The sequence below is a fragment of the Narcine bancroftii genome, chromosome 14, assembly GCF_036971445.1.
Source record: "Narcine bancroftii isolate sNarBan1 chromosome 14, sNarBan1.hap1, whole genome shotgun sequence".
NCBI classification, from domain to species: Eukaryota; Metazoa; Chordata; class Chondrichthyes; order Torpediniformes; family Narcinidae; genus Narcine; species Narcine bancroftii.
The window spans coordinates 62705955-62731846 of NC_091482.1; the positions used below are offsets into that span (position 1 = coordinate 62705955).

Genomic DNA, 25892 nt, shown 5'->3' on the forward strand with positions numbered 1-25892 from the left:
GGATGGACAGTTGGTGTGGGTTGGGAGATGGATGGATGGGGTGGGGGAACTTGGTAGGGATTGGGGGGATGGTTGGAAGGGGTTGCGGTTTACTGTATAACCAGGAGTTATACAGTAAAACTCCTGCACCTATGGGGAATTGGTAGCTGCCGAATAAATAAATTTTCCGGTTGCTTAAGATTGCATGAGTGTGAATGGAGAACTAACGACAAGATGTGGCAATTTTAAACTTCCATATTTTTACCTTGTAGCGAGTGGTGCAGTGAATAAAGAACAGAAGTTGTCCGTGAGCTGATCCAACAGAACAGTTTAATGGCGTCTTCGCAAGCAGTTTAAATAATTCCAGTTGGCGCGCTATCACAATCACCTGACCTCTGAAGTCACATGCCTCCCAGAGTTTTTTGTGCCCCCCCACCTGGAAATTCCTGATCCTGAGGGCTCCCGCAACAACGGACGCTGGTTTGATAATGGAGTGGTGCAGTTTGCCACTCCTATTTATTTCCGCATTATTTTTTTAAATTCTGGATAACTGTTGTACATTTGTCAGAAGAAGTATCCTAATTACCTCATAGAAGAGATTGTCAAATGAATGTCCGCAGCAAATATAATTAGACAGGTAAGGAGATAAGATTTAAAGCAGCAAGTGTGGGTCAGTGGGCATGCAGGGAGATGATGTGTGCGAGCAGAGGAAGGACGGTGGGGAGAGGGAGAAATCAGGTAGTGGAAAGACCCAAGTAGCGATTGGCAGAGGGAGCAGAAGGTATCAGGCTCTTATAAAAGCTGGAAATAATTCCACTCCACTCCAATTTCCCAAAGGCTGAAATATGAAGACATCTAAAACATTAAAAATATAAGGTCATCAATTAAGTGAAGCAAATTGAGACATCTTCCACCTCCAGTTCCACCAGATACATGATTCAACTATCAACGAAGGGCTCAGGCCCATAATGTTGGTCACCCTTTCCTTCCTATGGACACTGTGTGACCTGCTGAGTTTCTCCAGTTTGTCACAGGAGACATTGCAATGAAGACACTTCAATGAAGCTGCTGTGTTTGGGAAATTAATCCCAAATTTACAGAATGTAGTCTGTGTAAAAAGACCAGAACGGGAATGAGGGACTCATTCTCACTCCGAAATGTGGAACGCCTGCAGCCTAAAGTTAACAGCAGGAAACAACGGGCTAATGAATAGCAGGTATTTGCAAGTCCTGCCTCTTTACTTACCACACTTGCGGTACGCTGTCTAAACTCATGTAAGAAGACAAAGATTTTGAGTTTTGGTCATTCGTGTGTGAACAGCCACTCCGGAAGGTAGAAGCATTTTTGAACAGGAAAAAAACATAAATTCTATGTTTAAAAAAATTGTATTATCTGTGAAAACTGGTAAACTCCACTGCCTAATACCCCTTAGGGGATCTTGCCAACATACTCCATGTTCAAAGAGAGCATTTCTAAAACTGGATTACGACTCACAAGCTGGGGTGCTTTGGAATTTTTGTGCTTGTAAAATCGCAGAGGGTGAAGCAGATTTTTAGTTCAACAGTTCAGCTGAAAATGGCACCTCTGGTGTTGAAGCACTTCTCTCCCAACCCCAGAAAGCTGTTGTGGCCACTTTGTTTGGCATGGTTGAGGTAGCCCTGATGGCTGACGGGATCGAGGGGTGTGGAGAGCAGTGTTGGCTGAGGTCGCATGATGGCAAATTTAGACGCCCAGCACGGTAACAGGCCCACGAGTCTGTATCACCCAATTACACCAAATTAACCTACAGGCCCCCGTACAATTTGAAGGGTGGGAGGAAACTGAAGCACCCAAATGAAACCCCCGCAGACACAGGGAGAACGTGCAAACTCCTCACAGACAGTGCAGAATCTGAAGCCCATTCCTGGTCGCTGGCGCTGTAATAGCATTGCGCTAATCACTATGTTAACTGTAGTGCCGTAGAATGTTGAAGCAGACTTGAGGGGCTGAGTGGCCTTCTTCTGCACCTATATCCTCCAATTCTATTAGGGTGATGGGGAACATAGCCCAGAGTCCACGGCCAGATCAGCCACGGCCTGACTGAATAGGGGAGCATGCTCTACGGGCCGGATGGCCAACTCCTGCCCCTGCCTTAGGCACAGCAGTGATTCCATGTGCAGGTCGAATGAAGAGAAGTAATTGCACTAACACTAATTCAGAGGCAGGAATGTTGTGTTGACACAATTGAAATCCTGGGAGCTCCCTAGATGGGTAACAGTGATAATGCAATGTTGTGTGGACAATTGTCGATAATTAGCCTCAGTTGGAGACATCTCCTTGATCTAAGAAACATAAAAGCCATTGGCTGCTAATTGAATATTCTGCTGCTCAGTGATGTGTTGGGGAACACAAATAAATCAGCATTGGAACACCCCCCCCCACCCAGTTAATGAGCTCCTGATCTCTTTAACACAACTGTGACTGGGTGACATGCATCGGATTACCTCAGTGATTTTTAAATGGGACAGAGATTTGCGGAGTGTTGACATGAGGAGACCAGGCACTGCCTCGCTTGGGATTCTGCACCGACTTGTACAAGCGTGGCACGGCTAGCGTAGAGGTTAACGCAACACTACTACAGCGCCAGGGTTTGAATCTGGCGCTGTCTGTAAGGTTTTTGCATGTTCTCCCCGTGTCTGCGTGGGTTTCTCCAGGTGCTCTGGTTTCCTCCTCCCTCCCCTTCAAAAATGAACGGGGTTGTCGGTCAATTGGGTGTAATTGTGTGGCACGAGCTCATGGGCAAGAAGGGCCCGTTACCGTGCTGTACGTCTAAATTAATAAAAAGATGTTGTTAAGAGTGCATTTGAAGTTCTGCGTGCAGTTCTGATTACCTTGCTACAGGAAGCATGAAGCAAAGGGTGCAAAACAGATTTCCAACCATGTAACCCAGTGGTTTTCAACCTTTTTCTTTCCACTCACATAAGTAATCCCCATACCATAGGTGCTCTGTGATTAGAAAGAAAAAGTTTGAAAAACCACTGTTTTAATCATCCCTAAGTGACTCGTTATGTGCATGGCTTCATAACTCCAAAGAAAATGGACCAATAATCATTTTTCTCAAGCAAAATATTTCAGTAACAATTGGGCCGAGCGCAGTGGTTCTTATACCTTCCACTTAAAAGTGGTATGTGAGTGGAATGAAAAAGGTTGACAAACCACTGAATTGTAACCAGTACTGGAGGGTTCGGTGATGGTAGGTGAACACTCATCTCTGGGCCTTAGGAAGCTGACAGGAAACCTCACTATTTTTCTCTTGCGCTAACTACAACTGTCAAAAGTTGTTTATCTGATATTTATTATCTCCTTTCCTGCCTTGGCACGGTGGTAATTTAATTTTTAATGTTGCAGTCAGTGTTTCTTGCGTCCCTGTGGGGGCTACAAAATAGAAGAATTTTGGTGCTTCTGTATGACAATAAACTCACATGAACATTGGTTTACAGATTCATGAGGGGCTCAGATAAGAGTATGTCTCACGAACCGATTCTCTCTCAACCTCTCCTGTCCACGTACCTGTTTCAATACCTTTCAGATGTTGAAATTATCCCCGTCTCTTTGTGTGGTAGCTCCTTCCATACACCCACTGCCCTCTCTGGGCAATAGTTGCCCCTTATGTCCCATTTATATCTTTCCCCACTCACCCTAAAACTCTGCCCTTTAGTTGTAGACTCCCCTATGCTGGGCTAATCGAAACCCCTCATGACTTTGTACTGCTGTCAATGGTTAGGCCCTCCAGGCCTCGCCTACTTGAGAGTTCCAATCCTGGGTAGGATCCTTGTGAATACTTTCTTTATCTTTTCTATCTTAATACCAACGTGCAATTCTTATTCCCCAACCAAAGTGATGTGGTCTTCATCATGAGGAAAAATGTCTGAGAGAAAATTTAGATCTACATTGCCAAACTCACAAACGTTCAGCACCTTTGATATCGGAGCATCACCCCCCTTCTGCTGAGAGCCCTCCCTCCCCAACTGGCAGTTCAGCCATTGGCTGATAGTGGGATTTACAGAGTCCATAAACTCCGCATGACAGGGCTGCAATGACATTTACAAAGGGTTCTCTGCCTCAAACACGTTGCAACCGACGTGTGCTACTTTTTTCAAAAATATCCACTTTGTCTCTTTACTGTGCAAGGAGAATTACATTTAATCAAATTGTGACACAAATGTGAAACCTGGGCAGTTCACTCTTCCTGAACTCTCACTTTCCCCAGAACTACATCTCTCCAGCCCCTCAGTCTCCCTGGCCCATCACTCTCTTCCTCCCCGGCCCCTCACTCCCTGCTCTGGCCTCTCAGGCTGCTTTACCTTAAGAGCAAGAGGTCCTGTTTATATGGAATGTTTCACCAGCCCTACATGTGCCACTGCCGTGCTCTCCTCACCCCCACCCCACTGACGTTCCCCTCTGCAGATTGAAGTTTTGTGAGTCTTGTGTGTTTTGTGTTTGTTTTGTGACTAAGTTTTTCTGTGGGCTGGTTGGAAATATAACTTTGACACAAGAACCCCCCCCACCCCCCAACCCTGCCCCTCAAAGCCACACCTGTTGTGAATGCTTGGAGATGGATTGACACTTGCTTGTCTGCCACAGTCTGGACAATCAGGAGCCATTCACAACCACTCTGAGTGCTTTGTTTACCTGAAAAATGTGCCTGAGGTGTGGGTCCCCTCTTCCAGTCTCATGGACTGATTTACAACTGGCAGCAGGAGACCTGGGGCACTTCCTGGGGATTAAAGTTGTTATGAGGTAGACTTTTTTTATTAAATACTGGTATGTAATGATTTACTTGGAATCGTGTGGTAATTTAATTTATGCTTTCATTGCTGGTGCATCTGTGTGTCTGCAGCAAATAAGGAATTTTGGTACATTGTACTGATGTATATGGCAATAAATGTTATCATCATCTCATCTCCACTACATCTCAGTGAACACAATAGATCCCAAGTGCTATTTTAAAGAGGAGAAAAGTTTCCTTGGGCAATGTTTATCCTGAATTCTGGAATGTTGATCTGGAAGCTTTACTGTGTGCACATGTTTTTTTAAATCAAAGAACTTAAGTGATTTTTCCATTCTGAAGTGCCTCCCCACCTCCCAGGGAGTGGCCATTCACACAGGGACGACTTAAACTCCAAATATCCGTGTCACCCCACGAGCGTAGATGGCACACCCAGAGAGTGGCATTAACGTCCTACGCACTAGCCCATTGTTCAGTTCAGTTTAGACTGCAGGCGATCTGTTAAAATTATGGGTTTTATTTTTAAACACAGCCGCTGTGTTCCAGGAAATTGTTCCTAATTTTCCAGAGCACAGGCTGTTTAAAAAGATCCTAACAGGAATTCCCATTCTGAAATTTTACCTCCGCGACCCCTAGACATTTTCCTGGATCCCCTGAACTGCAGGTGATTCGTGAAGAGCAGGCAAATAAATAGGAGGCAAATGGCTGCTCCTCAGGTACAAGAACACATTGTACAGAGAACACATGGTTACCAGATATATAGAATACAAGTACATTTCCAAAAATAAAACAATAACGATAAACCCCTTCCCCACACAAGGTGGTCAGAATGCAAAAAAACCCAAAGAACTCTAACCCCCTATCAAAAAATCCTGGGATGTGTTGACATAAAATTAAAGGTAATATAGTTCTATAATCTACCTATAGTATATCTACTGAATCTCTAAAACATAACTAACTGAAGGAAAAACCATGTACAGAAATAAATACAATCAATGATCAATACTAACAGATTGAATGCGCACAAAAATGGTCCAAATCTGGGTTGGTGCCAAGGGAGGGGCATCTGCAGGTACTGCACCCCCACCCCCCCCCCCCGAACGAGGTGCTGTGCACCCCCCAATAAGGTCGCGACTATCACTTACTGTCAGATCCTCCCCCACCCCCTCTCCTGTGTCTCTGGTGGGTCTAGCTTGACCCACTCTCCACCTGCCCCAGGCCCTGTCACGGCGTGCGTCAAGCATTGCCTCAAGCAATCAAAGGAGCGCCCTTGTCTCGTACCTCGGAGGGGGCAGACAAAGTTAACGACAGGTAGTCCCAGCATCCAAAAGCAACCCACCCCCAATCACCCGTCAACAGGTCGGTCCCAGCTAGCAGCCCCCCCCCCCCCACCTCCAGCTGAACAAGCCCCCCCTCTAACACACTTATGCCCACCTCTAATATTCGTTCTGGCACCGACCCTGCTCCAAATTTTATGATGTCAGCTTACAAAGCGGAACACCTGATCTTCTAAATTAAGACATGACATGATAATAACCACTGAGTTCTAGTGGGTAGAACAGGATCTTTCCATCTAAGTAGGATTGCTCTTCATGCCATAAGAGTATGACTTGATGATCAGATGAAGAACATAGCTCCTTAATATCATCTAATGCTCCAAACAAAGCTGTTAAAGGATTAGGTTCAAAGTTAACACATAATATTATTGACAAAACACAAAAATCTCCCTCCAATAAGGTTCAAGAGCTCGACAGAACCAGAACATATGTATCAAGGTTACTTTCCTGTCGTTACATCTGTGGCATTTAGACCAGGAAATACACGGAATAATTTATCTTTAGACATGCAAGCCCGATGTCCAACTTTGAACTGATTAAGAGAATGTCGAGCACATAGTGAAGAAGTGTGAACTAATTTAAGAATCAAATCCCAATTTTGGTCTGTAATAGAAAACTGTAGATCATCCTCTTAGAATCTTATCAAGGGAAACCTGATGCAATTTTGAAAGCATATCATATATAAAGATTATGAAACCCTTCTGGGAGGGTTGTAATTTGAAAATTACACCCAGCATGTTAGATTCACAAGCCATGGGAAAATTTGGTAATTAAACCTGTAAAAAATTTCTCACCTGCAAGTAGCACTTTAGGTATTCTGTCCAAACTCGTGGGGTGATACGGATATTTGGAGTTTTGGTCGTTCCTGCGTGAACAGCCACTCCCGGAAAAAGGTAGAGAGACACTTCAAAACGGAAAAATCATGCAAGTTCTATGTAAAAAAAACAAGAATGTCTAGGGGTCACGGAGGTAAAATTTTGGAAAGGGGATTCCTGATACGATCTTTTTACATCAACTGCGTTGCGTAAAATTGGGAATAATTTCCCGGAATGCAGCGGCTGTGTGAAAAACATGCCAGGATGACAATTTAAACGGTGCCTTACTGGACACAAGACACTGTACCAAGCCTGTTCATTGCTCGAGGACTCACTGTGGTCGGTGGCATTGCACCCCTGCAGGTTACATTTCTGCGTGTTCTCGGGCCAGGGTTCATGGTCACACCGGTTACTGTCTTCCTCTGTCTGCCCCGTCACCATGTTGACGCACTTCACCAGCCGTCGCTGGATCCCTCCACCGCAGCTGGCAGTGCACTGTTGTGGGGCAGAAGCACTGGAGTTCAAAGTTCAGTCAGATACAAGCACCAGAGTTCAAAGTTCAGTCGGACACAAGCTTCAGAGTTCAAAGTTCAGTCGGACATAAGCTCCAGAGTTCAATGTTTAGACCAGATACAAGAGTCCAGCTGGGTGTCAGCCCATTACAATCCCACCAGATAGCCCTAAGCTCACAGTGCGTCATTGACAAAGTGCCCTGTAGCCACTCACCATGGCCATTCCCACATCATCTGCCACCATGAGGAACGAGGGCAGCAGGACAGGGCAACACCACCCCCCCTGCCAGTTCCCCTCTTCCAGGTCGAACCCCAACTCCATCACCTCCCCTCTTCCAGGTCTCACCCCAACTCCATCACCTCCCCTCTGTCAGCACTGGGTCTAAACCCTAGAAATCTCGATCTTGACTGCACCTGCTCAACAGCAAGTAGGGATGGCCATGAACTCTGGCCTTTCCTGTAGCTCAAAACTATCCATGGGGAGTACTCAGAACTGCTGCAAAGATCCTAACAGGAATTCCCATTCACGCAGCATCCACAGGAGGTAAAAGGCAGTCACTGATTCGGACATGAGCCCTTCCTCCGGAAAGAGACCACTGTGGCGTTCACAAAGAGTGTTAGTACTGGTATAGAGGGGAAGGGAGGTCAAGGGTCAGCTCTGCCACAGTGTGCTGACTGGCTGCATCATGCCCCTGGTATGGGGGACACCAATACCCCTGAGAGTAAAGCCTTGCAAAAGGAAATGGACACAGCCCAGGACATCACAGGTAAAAGCTGCCCCTCAACGAGAACTTCTACAGGGAACGCTGCAGACGGAGAACTGCAGCAATCATCAAGGATCCACACCACCCAGCGCACGCTCTGTTCTCACTGCTGCCATCAGGGAAGAGGTATCGGTGCCACAAGACTCACACCACCAGGTTCAGGAACAGCTGCTACCTACCCCTCCACCATCAGACTCCTCAGCAACAAACTCAATCAGGGACTCATTTAAGAAACAATTAAGAATTGAGTTCTTAAACTCATTTAAGAAAATCATTTAACAAACTCAGTCAGGGACCCATTTTAGGACTCTTACTTTGCACACTATTTCTTATTGAATATTTATTTTCTTTTTCACACAGTTTGTTTGCACTTCCTTCCTGTTTATATTTCTCTCCTTTGTGCACGTATATTTTTCTTGAAAAGTTTTTTTTTTGCTCTACCAATAAATAGAAATTCTGTCCGCCCCAAAGGAAGAAGAATCTCAGGCTGTCCATGATGTCATGTATGTACTCTGACAATAAATCTGAGCTTTGAACTTTGTCTTGATATCTGTACAAAGAAGCTTGGTCCTCATCTAGCATTACAGGCGTGATCTCACTCATCTCCGGAACTTTCCATCCACAGTACAGATGTGATCTCACCTGTCCCCACGAACCCTCCATCCACCACAGTACAGATGTGATCTCACCCGTCCCCACGAACCCTTTGTCCATGGTACAGACATGATCTCACCTGTCCCCATGAACCCTCCATCCAAGGTACAGACGTGACCTCACCCGTCCCCAGGAGCCCTTCATCCACTTGGTGCAGGGCTGGACGTTGCATGCCCTGGAGCTGTTCATCTGCAGTGTCTCATCGCAATTGCCGAACTCTGGGCATATGACCAGCCTCTGCTGGATGCCTCCACCACAGGTCTCCGAACACTGCATGAATCAGACAGAGTAAATCCAACACACATCTCACTCATCTCCACGCAGACACGGGAGAATGTCCAAACTCTTCACAGAGACTACCAGATTCAATCACGAGTTGCTGGCATTGTAGTAGTTTGATATTTAACTGTGCCGCTTTGGTTGAGTTACTGGTTTAACAACCTGGGCTAATGACCCGGAGACAAGAGTTCAAAAGACCTGAAACATCACCTGGCCATTTCTCCCCACAGATGCTGCCTAACTCCTGGAGTTCTTCCACCAGCTCAACATTTGCTCAGGGTTCATTGGCAGCTTTTGCGTCTCCATCCACTGCAGGAGCCAGGAGATGTGGCAACTAGTAGAAACCGCAACTGGAATTTAGCTTGATCATTAATCTGCTGGATGGGAATCAGGTGCTCTGGCCTGGATGTGACTCCAGGGCCACAGGAAGGCAACATGATGTGGAGGAGCCATCATAAGAACATTAGAAATAGGAGCAATCGCAGACAATCTGGCCCGTTAAGCCTTCTTCGCCATGGCTGATCTGATGACAGGCTCATCTCCACCTACTTTCCCATAACCCTCAATTCCCCTACTAAAATCTATCCATCTTCATCTTAAATATATTTACTGAGGTAGTCTCCACTGTTTCAGTGGGCAGTGAATTCCAAAGATTCCCCACCCTCTGGGAAAAGTAGTTCCTCCTCATCTGTCCTAAATCTACTACCCTGGATCTTGAAGCTTTGTCCCCTAGCTCTAGTCTCCCCCATCAATGGCCATCTTATCTCAGCACCTCCTTCCCTTATATAGATGCTCCTCTACTTACAATGGTTCAACGGTCCAATGGTACAAAAGCGATATGTATTCGGTTGAATCCGTACTTCAAATTTTGAATTTCAATCTGTTCCCACGCTCGCGATATGTGGTACGATACTCTCTCGCAATGCTGGGCGTTGGCGGCGAGCCACGGATTCCACTCAGCCACGCACGCAGTCTCCGTAGCATAAACAACCGATACTGTGTTGAAAGCATTTTTTTTTATTTTGTATTTTTCCAAACCATCATGTCTACTAAACACCAATGTGTGTCTCCTGCTTCTGGTGAGAAGGAGAAGAGGAAAGCAACTACTCTGGAGGCGATACTCAAGATACCTGCTCAGCATGAAGGCAGCCCAGCCGGACGGTAATGGCTATTGCATGTGAGTTTGGACTTAGCAACAACAATCTCGACCATCTTAAAGGATAAGAGAGGAATCGGTGACGCAGTGAAATTGTCAGCGTTGGTGAATTCCACTATTATCCCGAAGAAAAGAGCTGGGCCAATTGATGACATGGAAAGATTACTTGTCTCACAGATGGAAGATCAAATACAAAAGCGGTTACTGCTTTGCCTTTGGACGATGCAGGCTAAAGCAAGACATCTTTTTGATTCACTTAAAGAGCATGGTAATGATCCTACGTACACGTAAACGTTTACAGCAAGTCACGGGTGGTTCCAATGCTCAAAAGGCACCAAAATTTGCATAATGTGAAGGTTAGTGGTGAGGCAGCAATTGCCGATACTGAAGCTTTTAAGGAAGAGCTGTGTATATGCCAGAACAAATAATTAATGTTGATGAAACGGGCTTTGGGGGTGTATGCCGGAGCGTAGCTACGTTCATCAAGAGGCTGTTACTAAAAAATGTTTAGCTATTACATGGAAATCTGATTTGGTTTTAACTAGGAAAAGATGGCGAAATGAAAGCTTGTATTTCTTTAAAAAAGATAACGTGTAACTTGAGAGATAAATACTTTTTCCTTTGTTAAAGTGTGGAGCCCATATTTAAAAGCTATTGGTGTTAAAATTTGATTTCTTGGTCCGCTTCGGTGGGATGTCTCCACTTCCACAGCTAAAAGGTTTGAATATGATTGCTTTTATTGATCATCTCCCTTTTCTTTGTAGGTGGGTAGGGAAGGAGGGTGGTTGAGGGAATTGTATTTAATCATGTGATGTTTGTATCAATATATTATAATCAATGTTATGTGATTTAAAATTTTAAATAAAATATTTTTAACAAAGAGGCCAAGACAACGGCAGGATTCAAGGCATTCAAAGACCGTGTAAGGCTGCTTTTGGGTGGACATGTTGCAGGGTTCAAATTGAAACCTTTCCTAATCTACCAATCCGAGAAGCCTAAAGCATTAAAGAATATGAGCAAGTATTCACTTCCTGTTTATTATTGCCATAGCAAGAAAGCCTGGATGACATTAGCATTATTTGGAGACTGGTTTTATTCCCCAGGCAAAAGAATACTGTCATCCAAACAACATCCCATTCAAGATTCTACTGATTTTAGACAATGCTCGAGGGCATCCACAACATCTCGGTGACACGTATCCTTTTTTTTTTTTTTTTTTTAAATTTTTTTATTTTTCACACCATAAATCACATTAGCCATGATATACACTATTTCTTTTCACACATATACAGTGACTTTTTCTCCCCCCCCCCTTTCCTCCCAAACCACCCCCCCACCCCCCCCTCTCATCCATTTTAGGTATACAATCTAGGTTGCATTAATCCAGTCAGACAATGTTGTCATTCAACAAAATTACACCAGAAATTCTACTGAGTCCATTCTTTTCTTTCCTTCTCCTTCTATCAACTTAGGTAATGTTTGTCCCCGGTAGGTTTTCGCTATTGTATTTAATGTAAGGCTCCTATACTTGTTCGAATATTTCAATATTATTTCTTAACCAATATGTTATTTTTTTTTCTAATGGAATACATTTATTCATTTAAATTTGGTAGTTTCTTCCTTTTAATTTGGTTATGTATTCCATTAATATTTAAAGACATATAGTTCAGCGTAGCCCTTTTATATTTTGTTTATCTTCTCTTTCCGTTTTTCCATCATTACCTTTCCTCCTTTTCCATTTCTGTTTTCTTATTTTCAACTCTTCGTAAGACAACATTCCTACAACATCTAACATTTTCCTTATTCTGGTGACACGTATCCTGACGTAAACCTTGTGCTTTTGCTACCAAACACAACCGCACTCATTCAACCAATGGACCAAGGCACAATAGCTGCGTTCAAAGTGAACAATTTACGCTGAACGATTTCCCCATTGTCGAACTTACTGAATGTGTCCTAGAGTTTTGGAAAGGTTTTAACATTCTGAAACATCACTGCAGCATGGGAAGAAGTCGCAAAGCAGTGCATGAACGGCATTTGGAAGAAAGTTTTCAAGACATTTGTGATGACTTTTAAAAGCTTTAACAAAGATTCTACTGTTGATGAAATAAATAGCAAGATATCAGTGCCTGAGAAACAGCTGGAATTGGAAATGGATGAAGAGGATGTTCACAAGCGTTGAGGCTGAAGAACTTTCCAATGAGGAGCTAATCAAAATGGAGGAAGCAAGAAATAAATAAACCGAGGCTGAGGAAGCAGAAGTTATACCCGAAGAACCAGTAAAATTCGCAACAAGAAGACTGCTGAGGCGCTCGCTACATCAACAGTGGCGTACGGATGTTGGAAGAAATGGAAGTCAATTACAGAGATTTGCAAAGTCCAACAGGCAGATACACGATGCTCTTGTTTGCTACAGAGAAATTTACAATGAAAAGAAGAAACAAACTGTCCAGTCAAAAATTGATGTCTTCCTGAAGAAAACCGTGTCGATGCCCCAGGGTCTTCACCAAGTGTCGATGTCCCAGCGCCCTCACCAAGTATCAATGTTGCAGTGTGTTCTACAAACTGTTCTCAAGGAGAGAGAAATTGCTGACCTTGTCGCTTTAGATCTTCACCATCCACCAATTAGTTTTAGTTCAATGCTTCAAACATTCTTGATCCCTGGTGTGCTTTCATGTTAATGGTGAGTACCCATACATCTTAACACTTGTTATTAATTGTCAACAGCACCACCAATACCAGGTACTATATTATGTTTCGACGTACGATTTTTCTTTCCACTAACAATGGATGGGTTTATCGGAATGTAACCCCATTGTAAGTTGAGGAGCATCACCTTTCCTCAACCCTGGTGACATTTGTTTCAATTGCTTGGGTCTGCAACGGGCTTGGCCAGGAGGCCTTGTCACACGAACATCTCAGCACAAAAGAGCACCTGTGGCTGACTGGAAAATGCATGGACCATTGCTTACCTCGTTTCTCGGACAGCCTTTCTGGTTTACTTTTCCGATTCCTAAAGCCTGATAGTCAGAGGGAATCCCAGCCAGAAATTCCTGTTCACCAAGTGCATGGGGTGTCAAGACACTTTCAGGGAATGGTGCATGGAGAAATGAGGTTGGGCGGCAATAGTGCGGTGTTGTAGGTGGGCTCAAGCATGCTTCGTGGCCAGGGTAGGGAGCCCTGCAATGGAGTGGTTGACACTGGGGGGGGGGGGGGGGCGGTGGCATTGGTGAGGTGGGACCATTCTAATCATTCGCCCAAGGAGGAGAGTGGGCTGTGGAGGTCAGGCTCATCGGAAACTCACACAGGGATGGAAGGTTGGTGGCAGATCAACACATGGTGGAGGTCTGTTCTGGTGCACACAGCCTGCAGGACATGAAAAGTTAATGAGCCATCCAATGGGAATCTCCCTCCAGTGAACTTCCTGGAAGATCCAGCAAAAATCACTCCAAAGGCAACATAGTCCAAGCTCCCTACAAGGTGTTGTTGCTCAGGAAATGAAGTAATTTGGGCACCTGGATGCTGGGATGACCCAGAAGTATTGTTACCACACTTCGTTCTTGAAAAAAAGCTTAAAATCCATAAGATAAAAGACATTATGTGGGTGCATTTTCACAGATTTTCTTTTAATGCTCTTTCTCCCAGACTACAATCTCCAACGTGAGATTTAATTCTAGGAATAATTCTGGACATTTGGATACCCCAAAGATACAAAGACAATTCTTTCTCACAGATGCGGATCTAGAATATAGAACAGTACAGGCTCTTTGGCCTACAATGTTGTTTTGACCCATATAAACTGACTCCACACCTCATTCTGTCTCTCTTTGTTCTTAAAGAATTCCCTGTTGATGTTTACTTACTTCTCCCCATGATGACGTGTACCAGTCCATGCAAGGCTTGGAGTTGCAGGCGACGCTGGTGGGAGGCTTATGAAGGACGGGTTGGCAGTGGAAGGGTCTCAGGGGCCTTCTCTCCCTGATGTTTATACACTGGACACTGCGGATCTTCACACCACCTCCACAGTTTTTGGAGCACTGAGGGAGCCAATGGAAATTCTGTTAGTGTGAACGCCACAAGGAATGCTGAGCGTTAGTGACCTCAGAAAGGTTTGTAGCTGAGTCTGAGATAGTACACACTGACCAGCCATTCTCAACCTTATTTTGGGCTATGGACTCTACTCAAAGTTTATGGGCCCCCTTTCCCTGTGAAGCAGTCAAGTTTATTTGGTTTCTTCCGTACTTCTCTCCAACCGACTACACAAAAAAAACATTCATGCTCTGTGAGGTGTAACGAAAAAAAGGTTTTTGCTTAAATATGCTGTGGCCCCCATTGAGAATGACTACATGGAGGGAATGGTACATCTACAGTGGTGTCAGTGAAAGGGAAGATTGGGAACAGCAGGGCGTAAACCAGTGGTTCTCAACCTTTTCCTTCCCACTCACATGCCACTTTAAATAATCCCTATGCCATAGGTGCTCTGTGATTAGTAAGGGATTGCTTAAGGTGGGATATGAGTGGGAAGGGAAGGTTGAGAATCACTCCTCTAGACCCAATTGTTATTGAAATATTTTTCTTGAGAAAAATTGTCATTGGCCCATTTCCTTTGGAGTTATGAAACCGTACACATAACGAGTTGTGATAGTACAGACCTATCACCAATGTATAGAGTTACAGTATCTAGAGTGTAACGACTGTGCTTACAGCGATTGGCTGAGAGCTTAGCCACACCTACTGTGTGGGCCTTGAAGGGTTGTGTCCCTAGCCAGGTCGGATCATTCGGACTGGTCGGCCACCTGTGAAGAGCTCCTGTCTTTTGCTAATAAAAGCCTTGGTTTGGATCAAGAAGTCTTTGGTTCTTTCGACGAGCTCTACATGAGTCAATTAGGGACGATTTAAACAGTGGTTTTCAAACTTTTTCTTCCCACTAACATCCCACCTTAAGCCTTTCTTTCTTCTTTGGCTTGGCTTCGCGGACGAAGATTTATGGAGGGGTATGTCCACGTTTGCTGCAGGTTCGTTGGTGACTGACAAGTCCAATACGGGACAGGCAGGCACGGTTACAGTGGTTCCAAGGGAAAATTGGTTGGTTGGGGTTGGGTGTTGGGTTTTTCCTCCTTTGTCTTTTGAGAAGTGGGCTCTGCGGTCTTCTTCAAAGGAGGTTGCTGCCCGCCGAACTGTGAGGCGCCAAGATGCACCGTTTGAGCCGATATCAGCCCACTGGCGGTGGTCAATGTGGCAGGCACCAAGAGATTTCTTTAAGCAGTCCTTGTACCTCTTCTTTGGTGCACCTCTGTCTCGGTGGCCAGTGGAGAGCTCGCCATAGAACACGATCTTGAGAAGGCAATGGTCCTCCATTCTGGAGACGTGACCCACCCAGTGCAGTTGGGTCTTCAGCAGCATGGATTCGATGCTTGCGGACTCTGCCAGCTCGAGTACTTCGATGTTGGTGATGAAGTCATTCCAATGAATGTTGAGGATGGAGCGGAAACAGCGCTGATGGAAGCGTTCTAGGAGCCATAGGTGATGCCGGTAGAGGACCCACCTTAAGCAACCCCTTACTAATCACAGAGCACCTATGGCATAGGGATTACTTAAAGTGGGATGTGAGTGGAAAGAAAAAGGTTGAGAACCACTGGCGTAAATGAAGAAGTTATGAAAAATGAAATGGCATGCAATAAATTCATTTGTTTGTCACACTTAAGATTGTGCAGGACTGTTAGTGGGGACGAAAGGTGAAAGGCACTAATTGTCTGTATGAACAATGACTGAAATGGAAAGCATTAACCAAGGTTTCAAGAGCATCAAACTGACCAGGGCATCTGTCAATACATCGGGGATAAATGCACAATTCTGGGAGGGCATTGGTCAAACCATCATTGACCCACTGCTCAATGACCCTCCTTGTGCCCTCTATCGGACTAATGCATCAGCACCAAGTGCTGCCTGGCCAATCCTCAATCCACTTGAAGACCAAAGTCTTACTTTCTCATTGCTTTTCACTCGCAGCCACCCAGTGAGGGAGGGCACGGATCAATGGGCTTTTGTGGCTCGACCTGGTGGTCTCAGCGTTGTGCGGAGCACATGGTTGATGAAGAGCAATTACTTGGGCAGAGTTCTGGAAGATCTCCTTGGAGCAGTAGAAGGGAATGACACTGCAGACTTTGTTAACGGAGGAAGTTATGGATTTAGTGAGGTGGCTTCATGGTGTGAAATGTATCCATCCAAACAAATCAATAATCCTCTCACAGTGAGAGAGTAAAGAGAGATCCTGTCAGGGGAGTTGAGGAGAAAAAACTGTCAAACCAGAACTGCTCACAAACCTTGCCTCTTACCCCTGGGCAACAATTAAAATAGGGCAGGAAGACCAGGTTACAACTCAAGCAGGAGAAGTGGAGGACAGCCTGGAGATGGCTTGTTTGGTAATGTGAATTAGTGCAGTAGAGGATGGATGGCCAGTGATGGTTTTAACCATTAGTGTTGAGGAAAATGAAAGGATCAGAAGCAGCAAGGCACAATAGGGCCACAGAAGCTCAGAGGCTGAATGGTTAATTCTCAGAACAAAATCCGTGCCATTGAATTGGGATCGCGAGTCCATTGTTGCCTTGATACCAGTAGTTAATAAACATTTCTAAGTGAGATACGAAAGTCTGCAGACGCTGTGATTATAGTAAAAACACACCGAAATGCTGGGGGAACTTAGCCGGTCATTACAGCGTCTATAGGAGATGAAGACATTTCAGGCCTGAGCCCTTATTCAAGGAATGAGCCAGATACAGGACATCTCAGAATTCAGACAATGCTGGCTTGGGGGAGGAATCCAGACCGACCAAAGGGATTAATTGGATATGATAAGGAACTAGGTAAGAACTTATCATGTTTGTGCAACAGGAGACAGAATGGAGAGACAGAGATAGGGAAAAGCGGCAGGGGAAGAAGTGGGGGTGGGTTGAACAAGAGCCAGAGAAGTCGATATTAATGCGATCCAGTGTAAAGGTCTTGTTCCTCCAATTTGCGGGTGGTCTCGGTCTTACGTACGTAAGACCATGGACAGACGTCAGCATAAACAACTCTAGCAGTCTTAACATAGTACACAGAACATTGCAGTGCACTACAGGCCCTTCAGCCACAATATTCTACCAAAAATACTAAACCCTCCCTCTCTCCCTTCCAGCCTATGGGATGCTGGGCTTCTTTAGTTGGGGGATTGAGTTGAAGAGTCAAAAGGTCATGTTACAACTCTACAAATCTCTGGTGAGACCACACTTGGAGTATTGTGTACTGTACCTTGTTATAGAAGGACGTGGAAGCTGTGGAGATGGTGCAGTGGAGATTTACCAGGATGTTACCTGGATTGGGAAATGAGTCTTATGAGGCAAGGTTAGCTGAGCTGAAACATTATGAGACTCTTAGACAGGTCCATGTATGTGTCTGACTTTCTTTCTTCGGACGAAGATTTATGGAGGGGTAATGTCCACGTCAGCTGCAGGCTCGTTTGTGGCTGACAAGTCCGATGCGGGACAAGTAGACACAGTTGCAGCGGTTGCAAGGGAAAATTGGTTGGTTGGGGTTGGGTGTTGGGTTTTTCCTCTGTCTTTTGTCTGACTAAGAGTCTCTTAAATGCCCCAAAGAAAGCATCAGGCTGGGTCATTCAGCAGACATGAAATAACTCCCACTTTCCTGTAGGTGGTTGAGATAAATGTCCCTTTCTTTGGCAGGGTTTTGGAGATGGTCCATGGAAATGTCTCCTTCCTTGTAAGGGTTCTGGAGATGGTCTAGGGAAACACCCCCTTCCTTGTAAAGGTTCTGGAGATGGTCCAGGTTAATGTCCCCTTCCTTGTCATAGTTCTGGAGGTGGTCCAGGTTAACATTCCCTTCCTTGGCAGGGTTCTGGAGGGGCTCCAGGGAAATGTCTGCTTACCTTGGTCCAGTTGCCCACACGCCAGGCCGAGCAGGGTCGGATGTAGCACCTCCGAGCAGGGGCTGGCCTCTTGGTCCCCTCACAGTCGCTGTCCGTGCCAGAACTACACTGCACTGTTCTCCATATTGCCCCCAGGCCACATGTAGTGGAGCACTGCACAGCACATCAAGACAATCAGTGAACCAAGCAAAGCAATTCCAGTCCCAAACCAGCCTCAAACCGAACCACCCGGTGAGAAACAGGAAGTGTGCTGGGATCCTGAGAAAGAAAACTACAAATCGGAAATAAAAATAGGAAGTTCTGGAAACGCTCCGCAGCTCATTCAGCCTCTGTGGAGAGAACCACGGGTTAATGTTTGAGGTTGATGCTCCTTGTCCAGCAAGGGTCATCGGCCTGAACATTAAATCTGCTTTGCTCTCCACAGATGTCTGAGCTGCTGTTACCAGAATTTTCTGCTTTTCATCAGGGAGGGGTAGAAAAGCTTTATATCCTCAAGATGTATGGTCCTCAATGCTACAAAGACAATGGAGTCCTTTACAAGTGCAGTCACAGTGTAGAGATACAAGCCCAAAGCAAGATTCCACAGACTTCACTGCTGTAGCTGCCTGATAACGTTCTACTAATGGGACTGAGGTATGGACATCGGGGTGCCATGGTTAGCATAAAGGTTAACATGACGCTATTACAGTGCCAGCGACCTGGGTTCCAATCCTACACTGACTGCAAGGAGTTTGTACGTTCTCCCTGTGTCTGCGTGGGTTTCCTCCTGGTACTCCAGTTTCCTTCCACCCTTCAAAATGTAGTTGAAACCGGGGAATTTGGTCAGCATAGGCTCATAGGCCAGAAGGGCCTGTTACCGTGCATGCTGTCTATCTAAATTAAAATTTGCTGGGAGAACTCCCTCCAAATTAGTGCTCAGAGATCTCATTTGCCTACCTGGTCTGTGGTCCCTGGGTTTGTTGCAGGTGAAAGAGTGAGAAAGACAAACATTATTGATAGAGTAAGATAAGTAATAAATGCAAAAGAAGATTGTAAATTTGACAAAAAAAACCCAAAAAGTCTCAAAAGAAATTTCCAGGAAATCCAAACAGAAATCCTGTTGGAGGTCCAGGTAGGGCCTCCAGATTGCCACCCTCCCCCTCCTCTCCGCTGTTGGTCTGTGGGTCTGTTGTAGGTGGTCCGTGGTAAAGTGGTTGGTGTGTGAAAAAAGTTAAGAACCACTGTGGCGGGGAATGATTTTGGGACCAGCTCAGTGTGCGAAAGATGAGTCTGAAAATCCGGATGCCAGAAATCCAGATTACCAGAGAATCCGGGCTTCTCGAAATCTCTCGGCTTTTGCATGCATGCGTACGTGCATTATGTAAGTGATATGGATGTACTGCCCGATAATCCAGACAATCCGAAAATCCAGGCCAACCCAATCTCCAAGCAGTCCAGATTTTAGGACTTTTAGTGTACTTTTCAATGAAATAAAGAAAATACGACACATGAAGTTGAAGAGATGTATAAACCAGGCTTGCTTTCCCTGGAATATGGAAAATTAGGGATGGGGCAAGTGGGAATTTTAGGTCTTTGTGAAGAAGTTGATTGGGTACCTTCTTCTAGTGAGGGGTAAAGTCTTGAAATGAAAATAAACTTCTTTATGTGTCAGTCGGGGCAGTTACGGAACTCTCTCTCCCAGATTATGCCAACACTTATCACATGACATTAAAATCTGTTGCTGAATTTGGAGAGAAGGCAGATGATGGAGCTCGTTCTGACCTCAGATTGAAGGACAAGGATTGAGCAGGGGCTGTGAGTGCTGACGATGTCCCTGCTTCTCCCTGGGTGATCCCCAGTACTTGCCTCACTCCAGTTTCCAAGCACCCAGGAGGCAAGGGATTCCACGTCTGGCTCAGAGTTGGAGCTGATGTCTGTTTCCTTCATTGAGTAGGCTGGAGTTTCCTGGCCACCTGTCGCTGGCCTTGGAGATGGGGTGTGCCCCGAGATAGCAGGAGGACGGATTCCAGGGACTGATCCCAGTACTGATCTCAGCGAACCATTCCTGACACCTGAGTCAGAGTCTCTGTTACCCGATTCGGCCTGGTACCGCTCAGATTCATAGCCAAGCCTCGGTAACTCAGTCCTTGTTTCACTTGAGTCGACACTGGACCCAAAAGTTGTTGGAGTGTGCCCCTGTGGCATCAAGCCATCAGCCCACGAAGGAAGCCCTGCAGAGGGAGCACCATCTGCCTCTGTCGCAGCCTTTGCCGATATCTGCTGAGGTCTTAAATCTGAGGCAGGACTTCCTGAGGCAGCTGCAGACAGGTTAGGACCGGGGAGAGAGGCCACAGGGGAGGTGGTGGTTCTGGGCGAGATGGTTGGGAATGGGGCTTTTGCTGACTTTGTCCTCTCTTGACGTGCATGCACTGACATTGAGGACTGGGGATCCGGAGGCACAGTGTTGACTGGCAACTGGCTGGAGAGCGATGCCTGAACTGACTGCAACCTGTCCATCTGCATCACCGTGGCTGCGCCCCATGCTGGTCGTGGCAACAGCACAGACGCTGGAGGTGGTGCTCCTGCCACTGGTGATGAGCTTGCCTCTGGCGACATCATTGCTACTGACGTGGGTACGAGTGGTGTGAGGAACGTCCCATCCTCTGTCAATGGAGGATTATGTTGAGAGTGGTCTGTGCTATCGCTAAGCACTCCAGGTCCTGGGGTAGCCTTCACCTTCCCTGGGAATTCTGAAAAATTGTTTAAACTATGCCCAGCTGGCAATCTTGTCCTGGTTTGTCCATGCCCTACTGGCCAATGTGTCTCTTCTGAAGCAGGTATGTTGTTTGAATCAATAGGGGCTGGAGGTGTGGGAGTTGCAATGCTGGTGAAATCTCCCCAGTAGTTTGGAGGATCGATCTTGGCCTTTTGTTGCGGGGCATGACTGTTACCAACTTTTAGATTCTCTCTGTGACTGATTGTCCCACTTGGAATCTCACTGAGAATCCCAGGCCCCGCCTCGACCTCTTCCTCCTTTTCCACTGGATCTGCCCTCTCATCTCCCGTGCTCTTCCTGGATTCCAGGTTCCTGTCTTGACCTTCAGCGACTGACGGTTGTCCAAAGCCGGTGGCGTACCGATTATACCGATGGCTCTGCTCAGTGCTGCTGCCATTCTGGTCGCCCACGTCATAGTCCTCACCGATCCAGTCTTTAGCCAGCTGTTTCTCTGTCCATTTAGGGTCACTTGTTGATGAAGCACTGGGAATGTTTAAATGTGGTGAAGAGCGGGGAGAGAGTAACGTTGGAGAGTTGTGATAATGAGGTCTCTGGGTCGTCACTGTGTCCTGTTCTTCACTCAGCAAGGAACCAGTGTAAGTAACCTCTTTAATATTGTGTGTCGAAGTATCTCGGACGGGCAGCAACTCGTCTTCCTCGTACAGTTCTTTATCAACAGCTTCACTACTAGTGTTGTACAATTCACTTGGGGTAGCTTCCGTAACCCTGAGATCTTCAGCAGCAGATTCTTCACGATGCTGAATATCCGCTGAGTTTGCTTTTGAGGTAGTAACTGTAATCTGATCACTCATGCTCTCAGTTTCCTCCTGATTGTTGTCCACTGGGTCTGAAGCAGTGTTGACCAGACCATCAGGTCCTGGATTTTCCACAGAGGTCCTAACCTTGTTTTGATCGGGTATCTTCTCCCAATCTTTGTTTGTTTCCACATGTTCTTCTTCATGGTTAATGTTTTCAGGGATCTTCTCCTCTTCGCTGAAATCTGGATCATACTCAAGGTCTTCATGGAAGTTGATGAAATTATAGTCATAATAGAAATCATCTACAAACACGTTAGGTTTGAAGGATTCTTCACTCTTGCTGCTCTCGATGGTGAAATCACCTTCAACGATGTGGTTCGTTATCTGATCATCTTCAGGGGGTGGTGCTTGTGGAGTTGGTGCACGACCATGGAAAGGATAGTGATTGGCAGTACGCGCTATCAAATTGGAGTTTTCCTCTTGGCTTGTGGAGATGAGGCCAAAGTTCAGATTGAATCCCACGTCATTGTACAGCTCCTTGCTGGAGGCTCCACTTCCCGACCAGTCGTGCAGCGTGGATCCTGGCCAGAGCACTGGGCAAGGCGGGAGGTGACATGGTCTATCCGCAGCTGGCTTCGTCTCAACACTGCACGTCATGTTGGTGTTGTTCAGGCACATGATGTTGCGCCGCTGAACTCCCTCTCCGCAGGTGACGGAGCACTGCAGAAACAGAAGCAAAGACTGCGTTACAAACGCCAGCAATACTGGATCAGCAGAGCACATGTCAGGTCAGCTCAAAGGGGAGCAAGTTCAGCTGTAGCCGTTGATTGGGCATTTGGAACTTTGGTTCAGTGGGGATGATCAGCATCTGACTTTTAGAGTCTTAGATTCAGTTATACAGCACAGAAGCAGGTCCTTTGATTCAAGGGTTCTGTACAAACCACCTGAGCTAGTCCCACGTGCCTGCATTTGACAAACATTCCTCAAAACGTTTCCTGTCCAAATACTGTCCCCACCTCTGGCAGCTCAATCCGTGTACCCACCACCTTTTACTTTAAATGTATGTCCTCTAATTTTAATTTAACTTACATATTTATTTTAGGGCACCACCGTTGGCGTAGCGGTTAGCACAACGCCTTTACAGCACCAGCGATGGGGACTGGGGTTTGAATCCCGTGCTGTCTGTAAGGAGTTTGTAAGGAGTCTGCGTGGGCTTTCCCTGGGGGCTCTGGTTTCCTCCCACTGTTTTAAATGTACAGGGGGTGTAGGTTAATTGGGTGTAAATTGAGCGGCACTGATCCGTGGGCTAAAATAGTCTGTTACCGTGCAGTATGTCTAAAAAAATTTTAAAAAGAAAGCCCTTCCACCCTTGAAACTCATGCTGCCCAATTAAACCCAATGAACCTACAACCCTCGGTACATTTTGAACAGTGGGAGGAAACTGGAGCACCTGGAGAAAACCCACGTAGAATCTACAAACACCTTACAGACAGCGCCAGATTCGAACCAGGTCACCGGCGCTGTAATAGCGTGGCACTAACTCCAAACCAACCCAGACTCCCCTATCCTGGGAAAAAGGCTTTGACCTCATCTATAACCCTCATTATTTTATAAACCTCAATAAGGTACCCCCCCAGCCTCTCCCGCTTCAGCGAGAAAAGTCGCAGCCTAGACGGTCTTCCCTTGTAACTCAAACCCCTCAATTCCAGGTACATTCTCGCGAATCTTCTCTGCACCTTTTCCTGGTTCACAGCATGCTTCCTCCAGCCGGGTGCCCAGAACTAGTACACTGTAGACACGCAACTCGACTGGTTCATTCCCCTAGCACCTCTCATTCTACGCGGAGCTGTCCGAAGAACCTACTGAAATATCTTTCAAGTCCAGTCACTGTTGAAACAGAGGAGATGCGGCAGCCAATTTGAGCACAGCAAGCAAGGGCACAGCTACTGTAGAGGTTAGAGCAACCCTATCACACCAACTCGGTTCGAATTCCCCACTGTCCGATAGGAGCTTGTTATGTTCTCAAGTGGGTTTCTTCCGGGTGCTCCAGTTTCCTCCCACGTTCCAAAGACACATAGGGAGGTTAATTGGGCGGCATGGACTTGTGCGCTGGAAGGGTCTGAAATTATGCTTCGGGATACTTTGGAGAAAATCTGTCAGCCACAGTCACATCTCTCTGGAGTGGAGCGTCTACTGTACTGAGCTGGGTCTTTCCATGACTCTGCACACCCACATCTGCATGGATGACTCAATGGTCTTTCATGGTTACAGCAGTACACGTACACTGATCAAAGTGGTTCAAGGAAAACACAGCCCACCACTCTCTTCTCCTTGGCAACTAGGGTCAGGCAGAAGCACCCAGATCTCAGGAATGAATTATAGACTCAATAAAAATGGCAGACGTTATATTTAAAAAAAAGACCATTCCTCTTCAAATCAGCTAAATGATTTAAGTTGCTAACCTGACCTGAGACTGTCCCTTCCTGAAGGAGCACCTCAAGCATTATGATTGGATGGACAGTATTGGATAAAGGTCGAGGGTCACCGCAGCAAGTTAGTTAATATCTGACGAATTTCTTGAGATTGAAACTTCTTAAAGCAGCCTCCTGTCTCAGCACACCTGCCCTGATGGGTCAACCCTTGACCCTCTTACCTCGGACCAGCTGCCCAGGCTCCAGTCTGAGGGGCAGGGGATCTCTCTGTTGCACGGGGCGCTGTCCTCGGGCCTGGCCACATGTTGACAATCGGAGGCCTGCAAAGCCCGCTGCTCGTCCAGCCCCACGCTCTGGATGCACAGGGTGGTCCTCCTCATGATCCCCGCATCCCCGCAGGACGCGGAGCAAGCCTGCCAATCTCCCACCCACCACCTGAGGAAGCAAAGGCAGAGGTTTCAGAGTGGAAACTGGGCCACACCACTGCAGAGAGAGAGAGGCAACCGCGCTCACATTTCGGGACAGACAGAGTACAGGAGAACGTTTCTAACATCCCATCCAGCAGGAAGTGTAGGGGGTGGGAGGTCAGAATAGGGGGGGGGGGGTGTGGTTGGTGAGAGAGGTAGTCCAGAGATGGGGTGTAAGGGGTTCAAGGGATGGGGTGAGGAGGTGGGGTTACAGAACTGGGGGGTTGTTCTAGAGATGGGCTGCAAGCGTGGGGGTGGGGAGTTACAGGGAGGGATGTAGTAGGCAAGTGATTCCAGAGATGGGTGCAGAGGGTGGAAAGGGTTACAGAATTGGGGAGGGAGGTGGGTTCAGAGATAGGGGAGGGTGCGAAGGGTAAGAGAAATGGGGAAGGAGGAGATTTCAGAGATATGGAGGGGTGTGGTGGACAGTTGATTCCAGAGATAGGATTTGGGTGGGGGGGGGGGGGGGTGGTACCAAGCTTGGGGTGGGGTGGTGAGAGAGAGGTTCAAAAGATGGGGTGTTGGGGGTGGGAGAGAGGTGGTTCCAGAGAGAGATAGAGAGTGGAGTGGGCTGGGGGTTACAGGGAGGGGTGTAGGGGACAGGTGATTCCAGAGATGAGGCATGGGGGGAGGGGGAGAAATCGAGCAAGAGTGGTGGTTCGAGAGATGGGGTGAAAGGAGTGGGGGTGGGGGTTACAGGGAGGGACGTAGGGGAAAGGTGATTACAGGTGTGGGGGGGTGGTTACAGAGCTGGGGTGGAATGGGGGAGAGTGACACAGATGGTTCCAGAAACAGGGAGGTGCGGTGGAGCAATTTGAAATGAGAACTATACTGTATATGGACTGAGTGCGTTGCGTGAGGCAGGTGCCAGGAATGATGCCTCGACCTATCGTACTGAACCCGAGATCCGGGCCTGGGTACCCACCGGGCGGGACAGGGCTCAGGGTGGCAGCTCCGATGACGGTCATCAGGTCGAGTCATGGGGTCGCAGTACTGTTCCTCAACAATCCCTGCAATCTTCTCCAGACAGTGCACGATCTGCCTCTGAACCCCTGCAACAACAGGAAGTCAGGTCATTCGGGAAACAGGACCTCTGACCCAAGTCTGACCCCACTGGCAACTGCACAATGTGAATATAGGACACCCCGCAGCAGTCATGAAGGGTCACGGTGACCCACCATCTAATCAAAATTTATTGACATGAATGTGCCACTAAGTTCTATGTTTTGTGGCAGCATCACAGGTACGAAATTACATTTACAAAATAAATAAATTAGTGCAATAATAAGAGACAG

General features: G+C 46.6%; 1 protein-coding gene across 9 annotated transcripts in view; it reads right to left on the reverse strand.

Annotated features, from left to right (window-relative positions):
- The window catches only part of LOC138749165 (A disintegrin and metalloproteinase with thrombospondin motifs 7-like), a 146798-nt gene that overhangs the window by 5928 nt on the left and 114978 nt on the right, over positions 1-25892 (reverse strand). For 8 of the 9 annotated variants that reach the window (XR_011348461.1, XM_069910169.1, XM_069910170.1 and 5 more), the window contains 7 exons: positions 25523-25649; positions 24352-24565; positions 20031-22418; positions 18186-18338; positions 14128-14301; positions 8953-9099; positions 7235-7394 (listed from right to left, as the gene is read on the reverse strand). Coding sequence is in view for 8 of the 9 variants with exons in the window: in XM_069910169.1 (XP_069766270.1) it covers positions 7235-7394; positions 8953-9099; positions 14128-14301; positions 18186-18338; positions 20031-22418; positions 24352-24565; positions 25523-25649 (3363 nt within the window). In the remaining variant the exon portion in view is untranslated. The remainder of the gene's footprint in view (positions 1-7234; positions 7395-8952; positions 9100-14127; positions 14302-18185; positions 18339-20030; positions 22419-24351; positions 24566-25522; positions 25650-25892) is intronic. The other variant, XM_069910163.1, reaches the window with a different exon arrangement.